The following is a 20,347-nucleotide window of genomic DNA, read 5'->3' as shown; positions in this document are numbered from 1 at the left end:
TTCAATTTGAAATTAACTCATAGTTTTCGAAAATGATCAAGGTAACTACATTATTTAGTAATACATGGATACCAAACAAATCCATCAATTGTTTGCTGTTTTTGCAAACAATTGGCTCTAACTGTACTAGGTTCCTTCGCTCTGCTTGCATTCAAATTTTCGACCTGGGTTTTCTAGCACACAAGCCTAATTAAACACAGTTTACGACTAATCATCTAAAACGAAGACTTAGATAGCTAGCTAGGAGTTCCAAATGTGTAATTTACAAGAGAATGCCAAAGGGACAAAACAAAAAAAGAAAAGAAAAGAAAGGGATGGGACAAATTATGAGTACTTGACGTTTTGTTGACTATTTATCTTTCTATTTATTTATTTTTATTACCTGCAATATTTTTAATTAATTTACCCCAAGAGAAAGAAAAATGCTTGAACTCGGAATATAGTATATTAGAAGAAAAAAAACCTTGAGTACTTAGGCAAACCGTCACTTGCATCTTTTAGTGTTCATACAAAGATATTGGGAGCTGGGAATTTGTGTTAAGTTACATAATAGGTTACTTATAATTTGATACTGAACTCACCATTCAAGAAATTTGAACTTAATATCTTTCACCTATAAGTAAAGAAGAAGGGAAGTGATAAACAAGCACACACACACACCATTTCTAGTTTCTTACATACTCATGTTAAATCTTATTTGTTTGTTTGGTTTGATTTATCCAATATAACAGCCATTGTTTAAGAGGAGTTTATGACAAGATAAGGGGATGTGTTAGAATCTCTCAAGAAGAATACCACTAGAGTGTAGTAATAAGGTGAGAATCTAGATTAAGACACAAAATGGAGAAATCATAATTTAGTATTGAACTAGCCATCCAATCTAATTTTTAAACTCCAACTTTTACGCAAAGATTTTCAATTTGCCGGAAATATGGTGACACGCCCCGACCCCGATATTTCCCGAATACCAGGATAGGCACGTGCTGGCCGACACCCGAGGGTGACGAAAGCCATTTATTGAGTGCAAATGCTGAAAACAAGGGATAAACAAGGCTTATAAATATAAAAGAATAATGAATATGCAAGTTAGGACCATGTTCAGAGCACACCTCTAATCTAGAACACTAAAAGAAAATAATATAAAATTGAATGAAACGAAGGAGTGGGTCCTACACCGAGAAGACTCGAAGATGCCGATGCGGAAGTGCCTGGACGTCGGGATTGTATGCCTCAATTCTAAGTCATGAAGGGGGCGCAAAACAAACATGAGTGGACCAAGTTGATATATATATATAATAAAACAGTTATCAACATACTAACCCCCAGGTTTTATGAAAACACAAATATATAATGATAAACATAGGTTTTCCGAAACCTAGCATGTCGTGCAATGTCTCAAATCATAATTCGCATAAATAATAAACACTAGTGAATGTCCGATACAACTCTCCTGGCCCCATGCCGGCTCCCGGTCTCTGAGCAGACAGTCAGAGGAAAATACACTTCAGGCCTCATGCCGGCTCCCCGTCTCTGAGCAGACAGTTAGAGGAAAACACACTCCAGGCCCTATGCCAACACCAAACCGTCGCCCGGGACGGACCGGATCTATCCCTATGTCCTGTAGCGGAAAGGACCACTAGGTAAGTACAAAACCAGTGAACATACATATATTGAAAATTAACTCCATAGTATAAAGTCATCCATCATCTATACTATAAAGAGGTGTTCTAAACATGTTCTCAATATCATATCGTCATCCATCAGATATTCTAGAAGAACATGAGTTATAGGAAAATAGTATAATTCAAACTAGCCTCAATAAGCATGTTATCTCGTAAAACGTTTCATAAAACATAATCATCAAATCATGCTTTGCATGTATGCATTTCTACTATTAAAACATGCATTTTTAGAACGGGTCCACTCACAGTACTTCGCCGTCGAAAAGCCATGCCATCTAGCGAAGAAGGAAACGCCACAGATAATCGCCCCTAAGCACATAAAGAGTACATTTAGTCAAACTCTACTCAAACGACTGAATTTAGGAAAACGGACATCGGAAACAGGTTCAGGACGTCGAAATTAGCCTAGGTAGGGTCCCGCACGAAACCCGAAAAGTCAACGGTCAAAGTCAACCTTGACCGTTGACCGGTCAAAGTCAAAGTTAACGCTGACCGTTGAACGGGTCCGGGTCAACAGGTCAAATGGGTCTGGGCTTGGATCCCGATTGGGTTAAAGGGTTTGGACTTGGGTTGGATCCGGGTTTGGGCCTAAGGGTTTGGGTCTAATGGGTTTAGGGTTAACGGGCCGAATGCCTTAAAGAAAACGGCCCAAAGGCCTTTAAATTAACAAAACCCAAATAAAAATAAATAAAAAGGTTGGGTTGGGCTGCCCAGGGTTTTGGGCTTGGCAGGAAAGGCCCAAAGGCCTTGGGTTTTGGTGGTTCGCCGAATTCCAAGGAAGGAGAAGGCCGGTTTTCGGCCGGAGAATTCCCAAGCTCCGATGGAGCTTAAAACTCAACCAAAACATGTCATTCAATATACCAAAATGAAGCCCCGAAGGTAAGGAATCGAAATATACCCTTGGTTCCCATCATCGTGGCCGGCGTTGGCCGGAAAACAGCCTGGAAGCCACGGGTGTCCGCCGGAAACTGGGTAAGATTCAAATGAGTATAACTTCTTCAATACTCAATGAAATTGGGTGAAATAAAAAGGAAAGTTGTAGTACTCAGCGAGACGAAGAGATTGATACCTTTCACGCCAGACAAATAGCCGTGGTTTGGCCGGAAATTGCCTCGAAAGGGGCGGTGCTCGCCGGAAAACTGGGAAATGTCTCCGAGGTGGTTTCTTCATGGTTTGACGTCCAAAACACAACCACGGGGTCAGAACATAACTATAGGTGTGGGCATGGGTGTGTGTGTTTGTGGGTGTGTTCTACTCGGAGGGAGGGAGAGAGGTCGGGGGAAAGGAGAGAAGAGAGAACTGAGAGAGAAGAAAGAGATGAGAGGCTCGGGGGGACAGAATCAGGGGGTGGGCCCCTTGGGCTCACCAATTAAGACTCAAAAACAATTTAAAAAAATGAAAGGTATCCCTCAAAGTTAGTGAAAATACAAAAATACTCATTTTCTTACGTAAATTCCAAGACGGGTTGTTACATATGGAGTCATACACTACAAGTCATCATATAATTGAATTTTTTTTTTTCAAATATCCCTCCAAAATTATATAATAACATGTGACGTATTACTAGTGTTTTGAACGCACTAAAAAATACTAAAGAAAAATAATACCACAGCCTCGAGTCTTAATGCCTCATAAAATTTTGTTGACTTGATCAAAAGATTTTATTTAATGCAGATCTAGAATTTTCTTCTCCTCTGGCTCTACGGGTGATTTTTCTTGTTTGGGGTTATTTGCTATAAGTCAAGCCAAATTAGTTTACGTATAAGCGCTTCCCAACAAGAAAAGACATACATTTTAATGGCCTCAAAAACTAGATCTTGCCCGTTCATCCAACTCCCACCTATCTATCACCCACGGTCTCGAAGGCTCTCTGTAAGGGTTGTTTACTTTTAGTTAAGTAGTAGTTGAAAAAGGGCCTAAAAACCATAGTTTAGACAACCATGCTGTTCCACTAACAACCATAGCTTATAGTTCAACCGTCACTATATTAAAGCCTCATTTGATATCTAAAATTAAATTGAAATAGATAGACTGCTAAATTAAGGTAAAAACTATGTTCATCTAAAAACGTAGAAGATCAATTAATCATAAAGAAAACTATGAGTCTCAATTTCTCTATAATGTAGGATTACAAGGGATGATTTTCCTTCATAGCTAATCCTCTCTTATTCCTTCCAAAACAAAAAGTATAACTATAGTTTCATTTTTTTTTATTATCTGAGTAGAAATTGCATTCAAAAAATCCATGCACAATGGAAATATATATAGGTCCAGAAGGGTGCCTCAAAAACATAAAGGGCATTACAGATATGACGCATAAGCAAGCAGGATTGGCCAACCTCCACCACTGTCAGGAGCATACATTTAGCGTCCTTCAATCAGTGTCATTGTAGCTTCATTTGTGAGGAAAGTATTCGAAGGCTGTGGTTGAGGATGAGAGACTGTGTTTTGGATAGTGAATAGAGGCTGCTTAGGTTGTGCACCACCAATTATAGTTGTGGAACCATTTAGCATAAAAACTACATCCGGCACGCTCGGCCTATCCATCGCATTGTCCTGTACACAAAGCAGCCCAATATGCACACATTTCATTACTTCTGAAGCCGAATATGAATCAGCCGTCAGCATTTCATCCACCAACTCCAATTCCCTGCCTTCCTTCCATAACTGCCATGCATACGCTAGTAAGCCTAGCTGTCGATCATAGATATAGAAGGCGGTATTCTTCTTGCTGCTAATAATCTCCAATACCAAGACCCCAAAGCTGTAGACATCAGATTTTTGAGAAAATATTCCACCCATGGCATACTCCGGAGACATATATCCACTGCGCGAACATGAAACTCATTAGTATATATGTAGCTAACATAAGTGTTTCGTTTCTTCCTTTTAAGAACAATGTTACCAAAAAATACGTATGTAATGTGATCGATGCAACTAATTAGCAGTTTTTATCCAAACAGGAGGAGTCGGTTAAGATTTCATGATGCAATGCTAACCATTAGAACTTTTGGTTGCGAATGACATGTTTAACAATATATAGAAAGGCATGAATCTTACCGCGTTCCCGCAACTCTCTGAGTATTTTCTAAATTCTGTGTCCCTTCAACTGAACGTGCCAATCCAAAATCTGAAATTTTTGGGTTCATTTTCTCATCCAAGAGAATGTTGCTCACTTTTAGATCTCTATGTATTACCTTCAAATACGAATCATGATGGAGATAAACAAGCCCATTGGCAACACCTTGAATAATATTAAAACGTGTACCCCAATCAAGCACTGCTCTTCTCGTCAAATCTGATCATCAAATAATCGATCAATACACCGATTAGAATCTAAAGATAAGAAATTGCAGTAAAGTGCAATTGAAACTAACCGAAAAGAAAAGTATCCAAGCTTTTGTTTGGCATGAACTCATAAATCAGTAACTTCTCATCCTCTTTAACACAGCAACCCATGATTCTGACCAGATTTTTGTGTTGGAGATTGGAGATCAATAACATTTCATTCCTGAACTCTACTACACCTTGCCCTGAGTTACTGGAGAGTCTTTTTACCGCTATTTCCTTCCCTTCTGCTAGCTTACCCTACACAAAGTTGACAAATAAATCATTGCATTCATGTCTGTCTCTCTGTACCTATCATAAAAATAATAATAATTACCCTATAAACTGGACCAAAGCCTCCTTGCCCGAGTTTGTTTGCTATGCTGAAATTGTCCGTAGCAACTAATATGCTATCAAAATCATAGATCTGTAACCCAGATAGGTCATGTTTTCCTCCTATATATTCTTGAAGGGTGTCCCTTGTTAATTTGCTGTGTCCTGATTTTGCAAATATAAACATCAAACACTGAAAATCCAAGCGAAACAACTTTCAAATTAAGTTTTGAGAGATAATCTGCTAATGCATTATATTAATCTAATACCTCAATCTCATTCACTTAATTACCTTTTTGCTTAGCTTTCATCTGGCACCAACCGAACACTATGGCACCCAATACACCGATAAAACAAACTGGAAGGATCGCAACTAATATTATTGCCTTTCCTTTATCTGAAAAGTTTACAAAACAAAAACAAGCCTGAGATGGAAAAAGAAAAGTTATTAATGGATAATTAGAATTGTTCAAGGCTTGAAGCACTAGTATCATTAATTCATCTGCTAGTTCTGCGCGTGCTAGGTGAACATAAACATCTGCGCCGTTAGGGGGAATGAGGTGTTTGGACCAGACCAAACACCATATTTTAAAAACAAGTGCATACGCTTTGTAAGAACAATTATTTAGGCGCACTGTCTTGCAGTCGGCGGATGTGCTCTCAGAATCTAAAGACACAAACTCATGAGAATCTGGTACTTTGAACCCTACCAGCTTCAGAAACCCATCATCATCTTCTTTTCCTCTCAATGTGAATGAATTATTTGTGTATCTCTCACAAAACAATTTGGTTTTCCTCACACACCCTCCCATCCAGTTTCCACTGCTCCATTTCCCTTCTGACTTTGGTACGAACCCTTTCAAGCACTTGCAGATCGGTGAATATTTGTGACGGCGTCTCTTGGGAAATTACAAGCAAGAATATCTCAGTTGACGGATCGCTTTCACTTTTCCAGGAAGTCATGGCAGTCCTCGTTCCAGAATTAATACCGTATCCCAGGAGCTGGCTTCGTAGAAGGGTATCACAAGGGTGATCAAAGCTCTGCTATAACAATTGATCAGCTCTTATATCATCTTTGACAACAAAGTTTCCATTGTCCGTTGTCCCTGTACAGCAGCGTCGCTTTTGGGTCTACCTCTTCTGAAGCTTTATTTGTTTTTTAGAATAAAAACAGAACTCATCTTTCATTTGCCCCCAGCTTTGAATATTATGAAGAAATAATTGGTTACCAAGTCGAAAAGAACTTGGAGATGATACTAAGAAATCAGAAAAAAGAGGGCACCCACTTTGAAGTTTCGTTTCCCATGGAAAGCCACATGGGTTTTGTCATGGTAATATGAAAGAAATTGGATGGAATTGTGAGAGCCCACAATAAGAGTGAGAAAGTTATTTGGTAGTGAGCATGGTTATAGCACTAGTTTAAGAAAACAAAGAAGAGGAGCAAACTTAGAAGAACGCACTTGTAGAAAATGGTGTGTGGAAATAAATAACGCACTTGGAAAAAATGGTGTGCAGAAATTTCTTACTTACTAGAAAATAAGATAAAATTTAAAAGGGCCCATAGTTAGATTAGTAGTTTAAGAATAGAAAATAGGAGAATATTTAGCATAGCACAGAAGGAGAACAAAAGTGTAGTGGGTGGACGAATGAAGGTAGAATTTGGAAGTAATCTCTTGGAATTGATTGGATGGAGAGAAAAGAGACAAACTCTAAGAGTATGTGACACACATAATGTGCTCTCCTGTGCTAAATTTTTGTTACACTACCAATCTAACTATGCGCTCTTCTTAACTTTTTCCTATTTTAGAAGGAGAAGTGTTCATCATGATTCTACAAGCACTACCAGCAAAATACAATCAATTGACGGTGTCCTATAATACTCAAGACAAGACATGGATTGTTCATAAGTTAATTGCTCAATGTGTGCAAGAGGAATCTCGACAATGGTTATAGCACTAGTTTAAGAAAGTTATTTGGTAGTAAGCATGGTTATGGCACTAGTTTAAGAAAACAAAGAAGAGGAGCAAACTTAGAAGAACTGTGAAATCCCGTTCCCGGATTTCACTGTTATAATCAACGTATTTGTATTATCGAGATTTTATATTATTTTTGAGAAATTATATTAATTTATTTGAAATTAGATTTCCATTAAACTAGGTATGAAGGGTGAAATTTGGAAAATAATTATTTACTTGTTGACCTTTTGAGGTCACAAGTAACGTTTTCGAATAGGTCTCGAAGCCACGAGCGCATAGGAGAAAGCCGTTTGCGAGTCCGAATTATAACAGTATAGTTACGGACGTTTGAAGTTGTGAAACTATAGATTGTGGAAATTATTATAATTTCCATTTAGGAGTATAAGTGGCCAAAAAACCCTTTTTGGGATGGGGGGGAGACCGGCATTTTAAGAGGAGGGGGGGGGAGAAGAAAGGAAGGGAGAGATCTCCCTTTCCCGTCCGTACACCCGCGCCCCACCCAAAGCAAATTTTGGCGATTTTCGCCATCTTTTCCGTTGAATCACCACCATTAACTACCTGCAATCTCTTCCACTACCTCCCTTCTACCTTTCTCGCCTAAGATTGAAAGGTTTTGGGTCCAAAACCATGTAAAAATCATGTGGGTGACCCATGGAGTTTTGACGGCGATTCCGCCTTTCCGGTGAGTTTCACCACCCATCACCACCCTTAGTCAACTCCCCTTGGACCCAGGATCAAGACCCAATAGGTTGTAGGAGCATTGGGATACCGAGGAAGTCGAATTGAAGAGCACCCATCTTTGGGTTCCGGCGGTTCGTGGCCAGTTTGGGGTGTTTTCCGGCCAAATTGGCCTTGGCCGCAGGTATAAAGTTTACTCTACTTGTTGAGATCTTCATTCTTGTGAAATTTGGGAATTTTTGGGAAAAAAATCGAATTTTCTGATATGTAACATTTGATTTATGAAATGCTTCTTTTGTTACCAAGCATCTAGACCTAGAAGGGAATTCTAGTTGAAATAACATCCTTGTTAATTTTGTGCTTATTTCAGTGTGTTTGGTTGGGGTTTAAGAGTTTAGTTTGTTTATGAGTATTTATATTCAAATCAATGGTAAACGAACCAACTTCTCTTATATATGTATATACGTGTGTCTGTATATATGTATATAATTGCGGCTTATACTTGTCGAAAAGGGGTAGTGGCAAAAGTGATGAGGTAGTGTTTTGAAAAACCATTAACTTTAGGTTGGTTATTAAACGATAAAGAAAGAAGGTTACGAAACATAGGCATTGAACCTTACAATGTTGATTGCATAGTTGAGAAATATTATGCATGTTTACTAGTATGAAAATGTGAGTTGGTTTTATAATGTGATTTCTATTGAAATGTGAATGTTACATACTTATAACCTATGCTTATTAAATAGGATTTGGCTTGTGTACTGATGATGTTTGTGATATATGTGTTTAATTATCTTTTTAATAATGTGATTGATAATTATGATGAACGTTATGGCAATTATGGGAATTAAATATTGTTTGATAATTATTTGGATATGCTTGCCAACTGAATACCTATTTGAACTTGGCACTATTACCTAGCATGAGATGGGGATGGAAGTCAGAAGATGAGTTAGGTATTTTATTAGATTTTTAGTGGAAATAGTAATTGAGGGAATTCCTTGTGTTGTGCGCCATCTGACTAGATGCTGGTTGATATGTGGAATCGATAGCATGTTTGCGTAACATTGTGTTCAATGTGTTATGATGAGATTGCACCACGTGGAGGTGGTACATGGATGGTCCTGCTTGGTATAACCACGATGGGGGACCATACGCATTCTAGAGGTGATGATGATTGATTGTACTTGGTACATTTTGTAGGTGATCATATTTGGTTTAGTTCCGTTGAGTGATGGTCCGGAACCCGAGTTATTGTTTTTCGTGGAGTGGCCTAAAATCCCATTATTTAGAGAAGTAGGCTTGGCCTAACTAAGTCACTCTAGCCTTAGTTTTTATATATATTTGTGTCAATGGTTCCGAGTCTTATGAATTGAGTTAGAAAATATGTTGGACGTCCGGGTGACTCCTTCGGGAGTTTTCATGATTCGATTATGATTTCATAAGGTATGAATTTAAAAGATATGGGAATGATTGTTATTACTTTGATCAATTTAATTAATTAGTGCGGCTAGAGAATGGTTTTGTGTGTCGTCGGTTCTTAAATATGATGTATGTTGTGAATTGTGATATCATGATGATACATAATGATTTATATGTTGGATGAGTGAGAAATCATGTTTTCATGGGGGTTGCTTATGTAGCCTAAGTCCAGGAACTACATGTTATCAGGTTATAATAAATGTTTGAGGAATGCTTTGTTTTCTTTCTGAACTTAGTGGGATAAACGTCTGATTTTGTGTTATGAACTACGAATGGCTTGATCCCTATTTGAGGGTACGTAGGCAGTCTAACGAGGAGGTTAGATGCAGCCATAAGGTAAACGAAAATTTCCTTGAGATTTGATTCTCGAATTGTGATTTGTTATATTTATGAGACGAGGTATGTGAGATTACGAGTATTTGAGTGACGTCACATGTTGATCCTGGACGTATGTCGGGATCGGGGCGTGACAAGAACGCACTTGTAGAAAATGGTGTGCGGAAATAAATAACGCACTTGGAAAAAATGGTGTGCAGAAATTTCTTACTTTCTAGAAAATAAGATAAAATTTAAAAGTGCCCATGGTTAGATTAGTAGTTTAAGAAAAGAAAATAGGAGAATATTTAGCATAGCACAGAAGGAAGAAAAAAAGTGTAGTGGGTGGAGGAATGAGTGTGGAATGTGGAAGTAACCTATATGGAATTGATTGGATGGAGAGAAAAGAGACGAACTCTTAAAAGTATGTGACGCACATAATGTGCACTCATGTGCTAAATTTTTGTTAAGCTAGCAATCGAATCATGTGCTCATTGAAACGATGCGCTGCAGTTGAAGTATCGATTGTCATCCACAGCTGAAGATTTTCAGCCATGAAAAAGGCATATGGTAGTTGAGATCACAAGGAGCCAAGAGATGTTTTGGAAGGGATAGTGATGTATTTCCATGGCGAGAGAGAGAGAGAGAGAGAGTACTATTCAAAGTCGAAGAAAAAAGAGAAGATGATAGTTTCATTTGGAACGTTAATTTAATTACTAGTAGTCAATGGAAATTTTTTATGCCTAAGTTCGTAACGATTTTTATGGTCAACTTTGCATATAGCTAACACATCAGCCACCTTAAAAGAAAAGTTGGCTTAATCTTGGATTTGTATACCTAAATTGCTCTGCACTTAGATTACAAGCATCAAAGTCAACAAAGGCAGACACGTTGTCGGTGGAATGGGTATAGTTGTATGGTAGGTGGGTATAGTTGCATGGTAGGTTATGTGTATATTTCGACAGCAATACACTGTTTGACAAGTGTTACACCTGTCTCTACTTATAAATGTAATTCTGTATTTCTCCCTAAAAATTTATAGAATTATCACTTTAATCCTTAATTTTTCACCCAATCAGGATCTGGAAAAGAGATTTGTTCCTATCCCTAAGCTACCACGTGGCAGTACCCCAACACACCTCTCCTTTCCCTTTCTGTCCCCTACCCACCGTGACCCCTTCTCTTTCTTTCTCTTTCTCTTTTTCTTTCTTCTCTCTTTTTCTGCACACTCTTTCTTCCCTCTCTCGAAACTTTCTCATCTCTCTCCCTTTCCTACATTGTGACCATGCACTCGCACCCATAGCTGCACCTGCTCGGGGAGATCATCATCATCATCGCCATCAAACCTCATCTTTCTCTCCCTTGCTCTCGTCGCCGTGAGGACGTAAGAACCGAGAACTCTCCGGCTAGTTTCCTTTGTTTTTCCGGTTTGGTAAGTTTTGATTTTTCCCTCTATCCATGTTAGTTGTTGCCTGGATGTGTTTTACTGAGTTTGAGCTCGTTATTTCCAAGGTTTTAGAGTGAGATCGGCACAGGTGAAGGCACACCTATCTCCGGCGAGTTTCGTGGTTGTCGAGGAGTTTTCCGACCACCACAGGCCGTTTTACGGCGAACCAAAGGTATAAAAATACTCCTCTTGTCTAGTGCTTCATTTTGAGACCTAGATCGGGGTCTAGAGTGCACGTTTACAGTTGGCCGGAGCTGTAAAAGCTCCGACGTTCTCCTCCGGTTCGCACCAAGCCCTTCAGGCCGTTTCTCCACCCACAGGCCTTAGGCCTGTGTTGGCTTCAGCCCAAAACCTTAACCCTTTTCCTTTTTATTTTTATTTAATTTCTTTAAGACCCAAAGGCCTTAGGGCCGTGTTAGCAAACCCAAAACCCTTTTTATTTGGGCCTTGGGCCCGTGTGGTTTAAGCCTTAAACCAGCCCACCTAAAAATCTAAACCCATTTTCCTAACCTAAACCCTAAGGCCCAAACCCGAATCCAATACCCAAACCCTAAACCGTGTTGACCCGGGATGACTCTGATGGGTTGACCCATGACCCGCTGACCGTTGACTGTCAACGTTGACTTTGACTATTGACTTTGACCTCAGGGTTGACTTTTTGGGTTTTCGTGCGAGACCCCTCCTAGGCTAATTACTACGTTCTGAACCCGTTTCCAATGTCCGTTTTCCCAAATTCAATCGTTTGAGTAGAGTTTGACTGAATGTACCATTTGTGTGAATAGGTGCGATTCATAGCAGTGATTCCGTTATTCCTGTTTGGTACGGCTTGCACCAACGGTGTATGGTGAGTGGACCCCTTCTAAAAATGCATGTTTTAATGGTAGAGATGCATACAGGGAAAAGCATGATTTCACAATTATGTTTTATGAAACGCTTTGAGATAACATGCTTATTGAGGCTATTTCGAATTGTTACTATTTTTCATATAACCCATGTTCTTATAGAATATCCGATGGATAACGATATGATATTTAGAACATGTTTAGAACATTTCTTTATAGCATAGATGATGGATGACTTTATACTATGAAGTTGTTTTTCAATGTATGTATGTTCACTGGTTTTGTACTTACCTAGTGGTCCTCTTCACTACGGGACGTAGGGATAGATCCGGTCCATCCCGGGGGACGGTTTGGTGTTGGCATAGGGCCTGAAGTGTGTTTCCTCTGGCTATTTAGCACAGGGACGGGGAGCCGGTGTGGGGCCTGTAGTGTGTTTTCCTCTGACTGTCTGCTCAGAGATGGGGAGCTGGCATGGGGCCTGAAGAGTTATTGGACATTCACTAGTGATTATTATTTATACAAATTACGATTTGAGACATTACATGACATGCTAAATTTCGGAAAACCTATGTTTATCATAATATTTGTGTTTTCATAAAACCTGGGGGTTAGTACGTTGATAACTGTTTTACTATATTTATATATCAACTTGGTCCACTCATGTTTGTTTTGCGCCCCCTTCAGGACCTATGAACGAGGAATACGATCTGAGCTACTAGGCATTCCCCTACCGGTGATATTATGCTATATTCTCTCTGCTTCGACATCTATTGTAATAGCACTTCTCTATCTTAGTTATGCTTGTACTCTGTGATAAACTTATGCTCTGGACGTGTTATGTATCTTTCCTAATTTCAATACTTAGAAGTTGAACTTTTATTTTGTGTAATTAGCCCCTATTGCATGTTTTAGCTTATTTCTCAGCTTTTGTTTAAATTAAATGGCTTTCGTCACCCTTCAGGTGTCGGCCAGCACGTGACCATCTCGATGTCCCCAGGACCTTGGGGTCGAGGTGTGTCAACAAGTATGCATGAACCTTTATTTCACTACTTGTAATATGTAAAACTGGAATTTAAAGAAAAGTTTTGCAATGTGAGAAGAGGAACAAAAAGGGTTGAGTAGAAAGGCACCAACAAAGGCTCAAACTGTTAAGAGTTTATGTTTTGGAATTCTAGGAATGGAAAAAGAATTGCAGAGACAATCAGAGAAGCACACGCGATGGTGATTCATTCATCAGCTCACACAAAAATGTGAGGGAATATTACCGTTGCTACATGATGGGAGAGAGCAGTTGTACATCAACACAAACTGAACAAAACATGAAAAATCTTGAAGGGTGCGTTTGTTGCACCAGATTATCTCGGACTAAACTAGCTTCAAAGACTAAAGGGGGTGTATTCAATTGAGAATTTGATATACTTTAATGGATTTATAAATTTATGAATTTTTATGGAGTTTAATTGATTTGTAGAGATTTCATATAAAATTTTGATTCAATTCCCTCGAAATCTCATGGGAAGATGTGAGATTTTTTTATGTTTAAAATACACTACGAAATCTCTCTAATTCTCTCTAATTCCCCAACTTTATCAAATTCTTTAAAATCAACCTTGAATTTCAGAGAATTACTTAAAATCTTAATTGAATACACCCTTATAAGTTAGACTAAACTAAACTTGACTGACTTAGTAAAATGTTTACTGTAATATCAAATTAAAGAACATAATCATAACAAAATCTAATATTATATTATTTAATCAATAATAATAAATATTTAATATAATTTAATTCATCTTTATTATTATTTAATTCATACTTTTATCCATTTTTTTCCGTTCTAGAAACCTCCCTAGTCCCTTCGGACCCTTCCTACTTCTTTTCCGTTCATTTCCCTCATCCTTAATAATTTTGCTCTTTCCTTACCCTCTTTTTCTCTCCTCTCCCTCTGTTTCTTCCTAATTTTTCTCCGTCTTAATCCCTTTTTTTCTTCGTCCCTCTCCCTCTTCATCTCCATCATTTTCTTCCTATTTTTCTCCGTTCATCTCCCTTTTTTTTCCTAATTTTTCTAGGACCCAATTGGCAAATCAAAACCCAGATCAGAGTCCCCGTCATCTGGTTATTCATCGGCCTGCTTCTCCGGCATCAACGGCGAAGGTCTGCGATCAGGGAGTCTGGATTGCATGTGTGATTAGAATGATTGTTGCGCATGTGTGATTAGAACGATCGTTGTGCATGTGTGATTGGACAACTGCTGTGCGTAATGAAACGCACAGCGATTTTGTAATTTTCTTTTTGCTTTTTTTTGTTTCGAATTTTGGGTTTGGATCTGGTTATGAAAATGGAAATACTGAATATTTTTTTGCCTTTTTTGTTTCGATTTTTGCGGGATTTAGGTTTGTAAATGGTAGATGAGAGGGAAGAAGCAGGGGCAGAGTTGCGAGAGGGGATCTCGGTTTAGATTCCTTCCCTCTGCTTCCTAATTTTAGCATGGGACCAGATAGCTCACATTTTTCGACTAATCATCTAAAACAAAAAGCAAGCTAGGAGTTCCAAATGTGTAATTTACATGAGAATGACAAGGGACAGAGTTACCTCCGTTTTGACTTGAATTACTAGTTCCATTACATGTGGATGGATAGGCTCGATCTGCGCAAAAGCAACTGAATCCAGAATTCGTAGTAGTGTTAAGCCCACACTGTCCTCCTGATGCCAAACATTTGTTGCATTGATCGTTTTCAATCTGCAATTGCAGTGAGAAACCCCCGTCTACCGCATCGGTGATCGTTGTTTGACCGGCCTCTATAGCAAGAGCTGCTGTTGTATAAACGGGAACAATAACCTCATATGTACAGCTCACAGGAGATGGCTGACCAACTGTCACCAGACGTGTCAAATAGAAAACAGAGCTTGCGTTGCAGGACTGAGAATTAGGAAGCGTAAAGGAGGTAGGGCATTGGTAGTAAAACGTCATGTTTGTATAAGTAGAAACATAATCAAACAGAGAGAAGTTGAGGGTGGTGTTGACGAAAGTTGGATTACAGATACTTCCCCAGTAATCCTGCCTAGCAACCTTAACGGTCCAAGAATTTGTTGTAGTGTTCATTTGCAGAATTCTATAGCTCACACCCTTCATGCTGAACACAGGGACGCTGTCTGGGCATTGGACCTCATATCCGGGTTGACCACAGTAACTAGCTCGGTTTACCCCCCAAAAGGGATAGGATATGCCTCCAACGCTACCACAATTGAGTTTGCTGCTGCAGTTTGTGAATTGTTGATCATTCTGGCATAAACTTAACTCGACGTTGATCGAAAGAAAGGAAGCGATCAAAAGAAATGGAAACAAGAATTGGAGCAGAAAGAAATGCATGATGGATGTTGGAGGAAAAATCTCAGCAAACAGATTGGAGCATCAGATGGAATGGGGAATTAGTACAAGGAATAATATATATAAGTTGTTCAAACTTCAAAGTCATGAAATGTAAGCCTTTGAAATATTCAATGAAACAGTAGCCTCTCTTGTTTCTATGAGTTTTCTTCTCATTTTTTTTTTCAACGTTCATATCTGAATATCTTGCACACCGGCGAATCCGAAGACGCCACGTACTAGTTTAATAATATTTGTAGCCAGTTTCCTAGCCCACCCGGAATGATCTAATTAGAGGTATTTTTATATTGAGGTATGAAAAGTATGTCGTTCCAGTCTTCCAGAAGCTACAGGCAAAGTCAAGGGGTGATGGAGTCATTGAAAGCCGTCGCAACTAGAAGGGTAGTTATAATAAAAAGGAGAAAATTATTTTTCACCTTTTTTTTTAATTACTATATTACAAATGTCAAGAAAATGCCAAGATGAAAACAATAAACAAGAAAGGATTCCACAAGTTGTTCTGTGTGAGAGGGAGAACCCCATAAATAATACGACAGGAATAAAATGTTCAAAAAAAATTAAACAAGTGTTATTTCCAATCCACTGTCTTATTTCTCAATTTACTTTTAATCAAAAGTTTAATTATAATTGTTCGTTTGCATAGTTACCGAAAAGGATCTTGAAATATATATAACGATAAAAGTTTGGGCACAAAAAGGTAACAAGAGCCTTAGATTTACATGGAGTTGTAAAAGGAATGGACAATAAGTGCGCCGAATTAACAAAAAAAGACTTACAAAGGATGAAGACGAAAGGAATTTTGAAACGAAAAAGTGTGGATCGATACCCTTTTCAATCAAATGGTAAGAAGCTATAATTGATGATGATTGAGTATTTATGTTTGATTGCATAATCACATAACTGTGAAGCATTTGGAGGGTCATTGATTTGCTGTGTAGAATTCTAGAACGAAAAAGTGTGGACGCTCTTGCCAATTAAAGGGTAAGAAGCTAGCAATTGATGATGGTTGGATATTGATGGTAGCTAGTTACTAGAGCATTTGGAGGGCCATTAATTTACTAGTAGACTATCGTCGAAGAAGACTTCGTTGTTAGGGAAATAAAATTTCATTTTTTCAGGAATACTATATAATGAGTGGAAAATAGCATATTAGAGATTCGTTTGGAAAGCTTTGTACGTGCGAAGTTACGCGCTTTGTTTCTGTAGGCTTGGGTCAGTTTTTGCAGGAGGGGATTTTGAAATCTTGATTTGTATATTTGGCTATGTGTAATTGGGTTTGATTACCTTTCTTGTAGTACACACAGTTGAAATCCTATTTATAATTTTTTTATGGAGAAGAATACATCATACAGAAAATTCACATAAACTATTAAACTAAGCAATTGATGATGAAAAAAGTGGTTTTTTTTTTAATTAAACAATATTATATACACTAAAGGGACAGGAAAGTAGGCTAAGCCTCACACTCAACTAGCTATAATAATATGGTTTAAATTCGTCTTTGGCGATAATCGAACCAGTACGAATGAATTTAAGTTTCACTAATTTTGAGTTTTTCCTAAAGAGATTGTCCAAAAATGTATATCAATTTCAAACAGGGAGAGATGGACCTCAGACGCTGTCCTCACGCACCTTGAGTACAAAAAAATAAAAAACTAAAAACCAAAAAATAAGTGGTTATCGATCAGACTCTAAAACTCTTAAAAATGTCCCAATCCCTATCTTGTTGCTATAATAATCTATTGACAAACCAATTAAGTAAGGATTAAGACACAGCCGGTTCATCTTTCCAACTGCAAACAACTTCATTATACTTTGAAAGGGACAAGCCCTCAAACTTTGACAAATATCAGCACTAATTTGACCACTAAACTACATGACCCCTAATTGTGATGGAAGGTTAATATTAATTATCTGCATAGCTAAAGTAGACTATCAATTTAAACCACATTTGTAAATTGTGTGATAGTGTTAGGGAGATCAAATTTTAAATCAAATTTGTAAACGAAATGATGTGTCACCAATAAAAAATAAGCACGTTAATCGACACATAATTAATAATTCAATCATCAACAAGTAACAACCACATCATTTGGTTTACACAATTTGATTTAAAAGTTTGGTCTTTCTAGTATTACCCGTAAATTATGTGATGTGTCATCAACAAAAAATAATTAAGTTAATCAATACTTAAGTAATACCTGCATAAATTGTAATTATGGTTAAAAAAAAGGTGTTGCATAAAAATCACTTACGAGTATATTTTTTTTTTTTCCCTTGATAAACTGGTTGTGAAAAGAGCCTTACATAATTTTGATTTTATTTATTTATTATTATTTCTTTAGATGGTTTAATATGCTAAATTTGGACAGTTGACAACAATTTCATTTGTTTCCAAACATTTTATTACCACGATCACATTGCTAATCACTCTCCCTGATTTAAGTAATTTTGTCTACATAAGTATGGAGTCCAAAAAGTGGCTAAAATATTCTTAAAATTGACAGTGACTGAAATATTGTAAACAATTTATACAGTCCCCGCTTGGTATAATTAGTACTTTCAACACTCTTCCTGGCCACTCTAATTCTCCAACATCGGTTACTTTGTTCAAGCAATTTCTAACCATATATGCTCTCCCATCCCCTCAATTTGGCATGGATCCAATGGAGTCACATAATTCCATGGGACAAAACAAAGTAGTGTAGCCGGTTTGGCACACATAGTTGTATGGTACTGATGAATGTTTACCTACTTCGAATAGAAGAAGTCGGGAATTGAATAGGATCCACTACCTTATTCTAATCAATCTAATTCTTGATTTTCTTTAGATATTGAAATACGGACTGTAATGTGGAGATCACTACACGTATTCTGTACGTATGTGGAAGTCATGATTCGTAATAATTCCAGTGACTACGATCTATGCAAGTATTGAAAGTCCGAAATCCAGTCGATGATCACTATACCTAAAAAAGTTTGATGTAAGGAACTCAGTTGCCAAAATTGTTTAGCCTACTGATATTTCCTTTCCCTCTAAGTAATTGTAGGACGAGTTAAGGATTCAAGTTACTAGAAAGAAATTCAGCTTAAAATGCAAAATCAAGCAGAGCTATTGGGTTCTTAGTTCATACCTTTAGCAGGTGGCAGTGGCGCTGCTGCTGGATTGCTTATGGCCGCTGTTCTGGCGGCGGAACAAGTCCGGGGCTCGGAAGTTTGATTTGGGCAGTGACAAACAGTCTCATTCAAATTCCAATCATAACCACAAACACCCTTTGAACCAACACACTCGTCACATTTTCCACTATTCACCTTATACTTCACCTCATACCCTTCTCTCACTGCAGCTTCAAGTGCCGTCACGTTCAGTATACTGATTATTCCGAAACCTGTAGGATCACTAATCCGAACAACTTTTGACTCACAAATCGGAGTGCCCGGGACAGCTGCAGGTACTGCAGCCACATTCGCGTAAGTTTCGTTGTCGGGGCACTTGAAACCTTCAGCTAGTGAGCTAGAAGCACAATCATAGAGTAACGTGAAGTCCGAAGAACCGGAAACATAGTCGAAAAGATTGGAATCGAGTGTGGTGTTCCCAAACTTCGGTGAACAAATTTTGTCATAGTAGTCATCTCTCACAACTTTGAGTGTCTGCTCATCTTGGTTAATCTTCAACAATCTGTATTTGACCCTCATAATCTCAATGGTGGTAACATCATTCGAGCATGCGAGCTTCAGTTCCGGATAGCCACAATTGTCCGGCCTTCCATCTCCCCAAAAGGGAAATCCCACTTTTGTGATGCCTCCACAGTTAAACGTATTGCTACAAGTTGTGTACGAATCGAAGCTTGAGGACAAAGGAATGCTGATGAGAACAAAGAAGGCGAAATGGGATGAGTAAGAAGGCCAGGAACTCATATTTGGGGGAAGAGAGTGTTTGATAGAAATGAAATGAATAGAGTTTGGGAGTTGTGGTTGGAGGTGGGGCGACACTTACAAGGAAGGAACTAGAGATGAGCTAGTGACGTTATGGGAAAAGCTTGTTCAAAGATGGGGATTATGGGACAAATTATGAGTACTTCATGAGGTTTTGTTGACTTATTCTTTTTTAAATACTTTATATACAATCGAGAGTTCTAGAGTTCAAAGGGTGTTATTAATTATGGGTATTCACCATTCACGAATCGAAGCTTATGGGACACGAACCATTCTACACAACGATTCAATAGTTGATTATTTTGGTTTGACTATTCAATACCAAATTATCGTTGTTTCATTTCACTCTACATGTAAGTTAGAAGTATTATGTTCGACTCTCCTGAATGGTGAATACGATACTAAATATAGCTAGCCTATTGTGTATCTTAATTAGCCGAACTCTAGAACTATCGATTGTATATAAAGTATTTAAAAAAGAATTAGTCAACAAAACCTCATGAAGTACTCATAATTTGTCCCATAATCCCCATCTTTGAATAAGCTTTTCCCATAACGTCACTAGCTCATCTCTAGTTCCTTCCTTGTAAGTGTCGCCCCACCTCCAACCACAACTCCCAAACTCAATTCATTTCATTTCTATCAAACACTTTCTTCCCCCAAATATGAATTCCTGGCCTTCTTACGCATCCCATTTCGCCTTATTTGTTCTCATCAGCATTCCTTTTTCCTCAAGCTTCGATTCGTATTTAGTATCGTAATTTGTCCCATAATCAGACTATATTTAGTATTGTAATTTGTCCCATAAGCTTCTCACTTACGGGACAAATGTGACGAGTGTGTTGGTTCAAAGGATGTTTGTGGTTGGAATTGTATAGCTATTAGATTCCTTTTTCCTCAGGCTAACTATAGTTAGTATTGTATTCACCATTTAGGAGAGT

At 38.1% G+C, this 20,347-nt stretch overlaps 1 protein-coding gene across 2 annotated transcripts; it reads right to left on the bottom strand.

Annotated features, from left to right (window-relative positions):
- Positions 1-3,770: 3,770 nt before the first annotated feature.
- Positions 3,771-19,564, bottom strand: LOC125468125 (G-type lectin S-receptor-like serine/threonine-protein kinase At1g61500). 2 transcript variants are annotated; one of them, XM_048566269.1, is made up of 7 exons: positions 18,605-19,564; positions 14,675-14,956; positions 5,635-5,739; positions 5,347-5,507; positions 5,060-5,270; positions 4,743-4,980; positions 3,771-4,509 (listed from the first exon to the last, which is right to left on the bottom strand). In XM_048566269.1, exons 1-7 carry the CDS (start codon positions 19,386-19,388, stop codon positions 4,047-4,049), a joined length of 2,244 nt encoding a protein of 747 aa, XP_048422226.1. In that variant the 5' UTR covers positions 19,389-19,564; the 3' UTR covers positions 3,771-4,046. The 2 variants fall into 2 exon arrangements, with proteins under 2 accessions (XP_048422226.1, XP_048422227.1); XM_048566270.1 differs by lacking the exon at positions 14,675-14,956 and having other exon boundaries at positions 18,605-19,561.
- Between the last annotated feature and the right edge of the window lie 783 nt (positions 19,565-20,347).

This window comes from the organism of the source record quoted next, unplaced genomic scaffold, assembly GCF_019419815.1.
Source record: "Pyrus x bretschneideri cultivar Hongxiangsu unplaced genomic scaffold, Pyrus_bretschneideri_v1 Contig41, whole genome shotgun sequence".
Lineage (NCBI taxonomy): Eukaryota > Viridiplantae > Streptophyta > Magnoliopsida > Rosales > Rosaceae > Pyrus > Pyrus x bretschneideri.
This window is presented reverse-complemented; position numbering and strand designations above follow the sequence as displayed.

What these genes read in the sequence shown, in the direction of transcription:
- LOC125468125 (XM_048566269.1), bottom strand. Translation starts at nt 19,388, where the DNA reads ATGAGTTCCTGGCCTTCTTACTCATCCCATTTCGCCTTCTTTGTTCTC. An exon ending in GCCACTGCCACCTGCTAAAG is followed by an intron (nt 14,957 to 18,604) that starts GTATGAACTAAG and finishes GTCTGGTGACAG; the next exon opens with TTGGTCAGCCATCTCCTGTG. An exon ending in TAATTCAAGTCAAAACGGAG is followed by an intron (nt 5,740 to 14,674) that starts GTAACTCTGTCC and finishes TAAACTTTTCAG; the next exon opens with ATAAAGGAAAGGCAATAATA.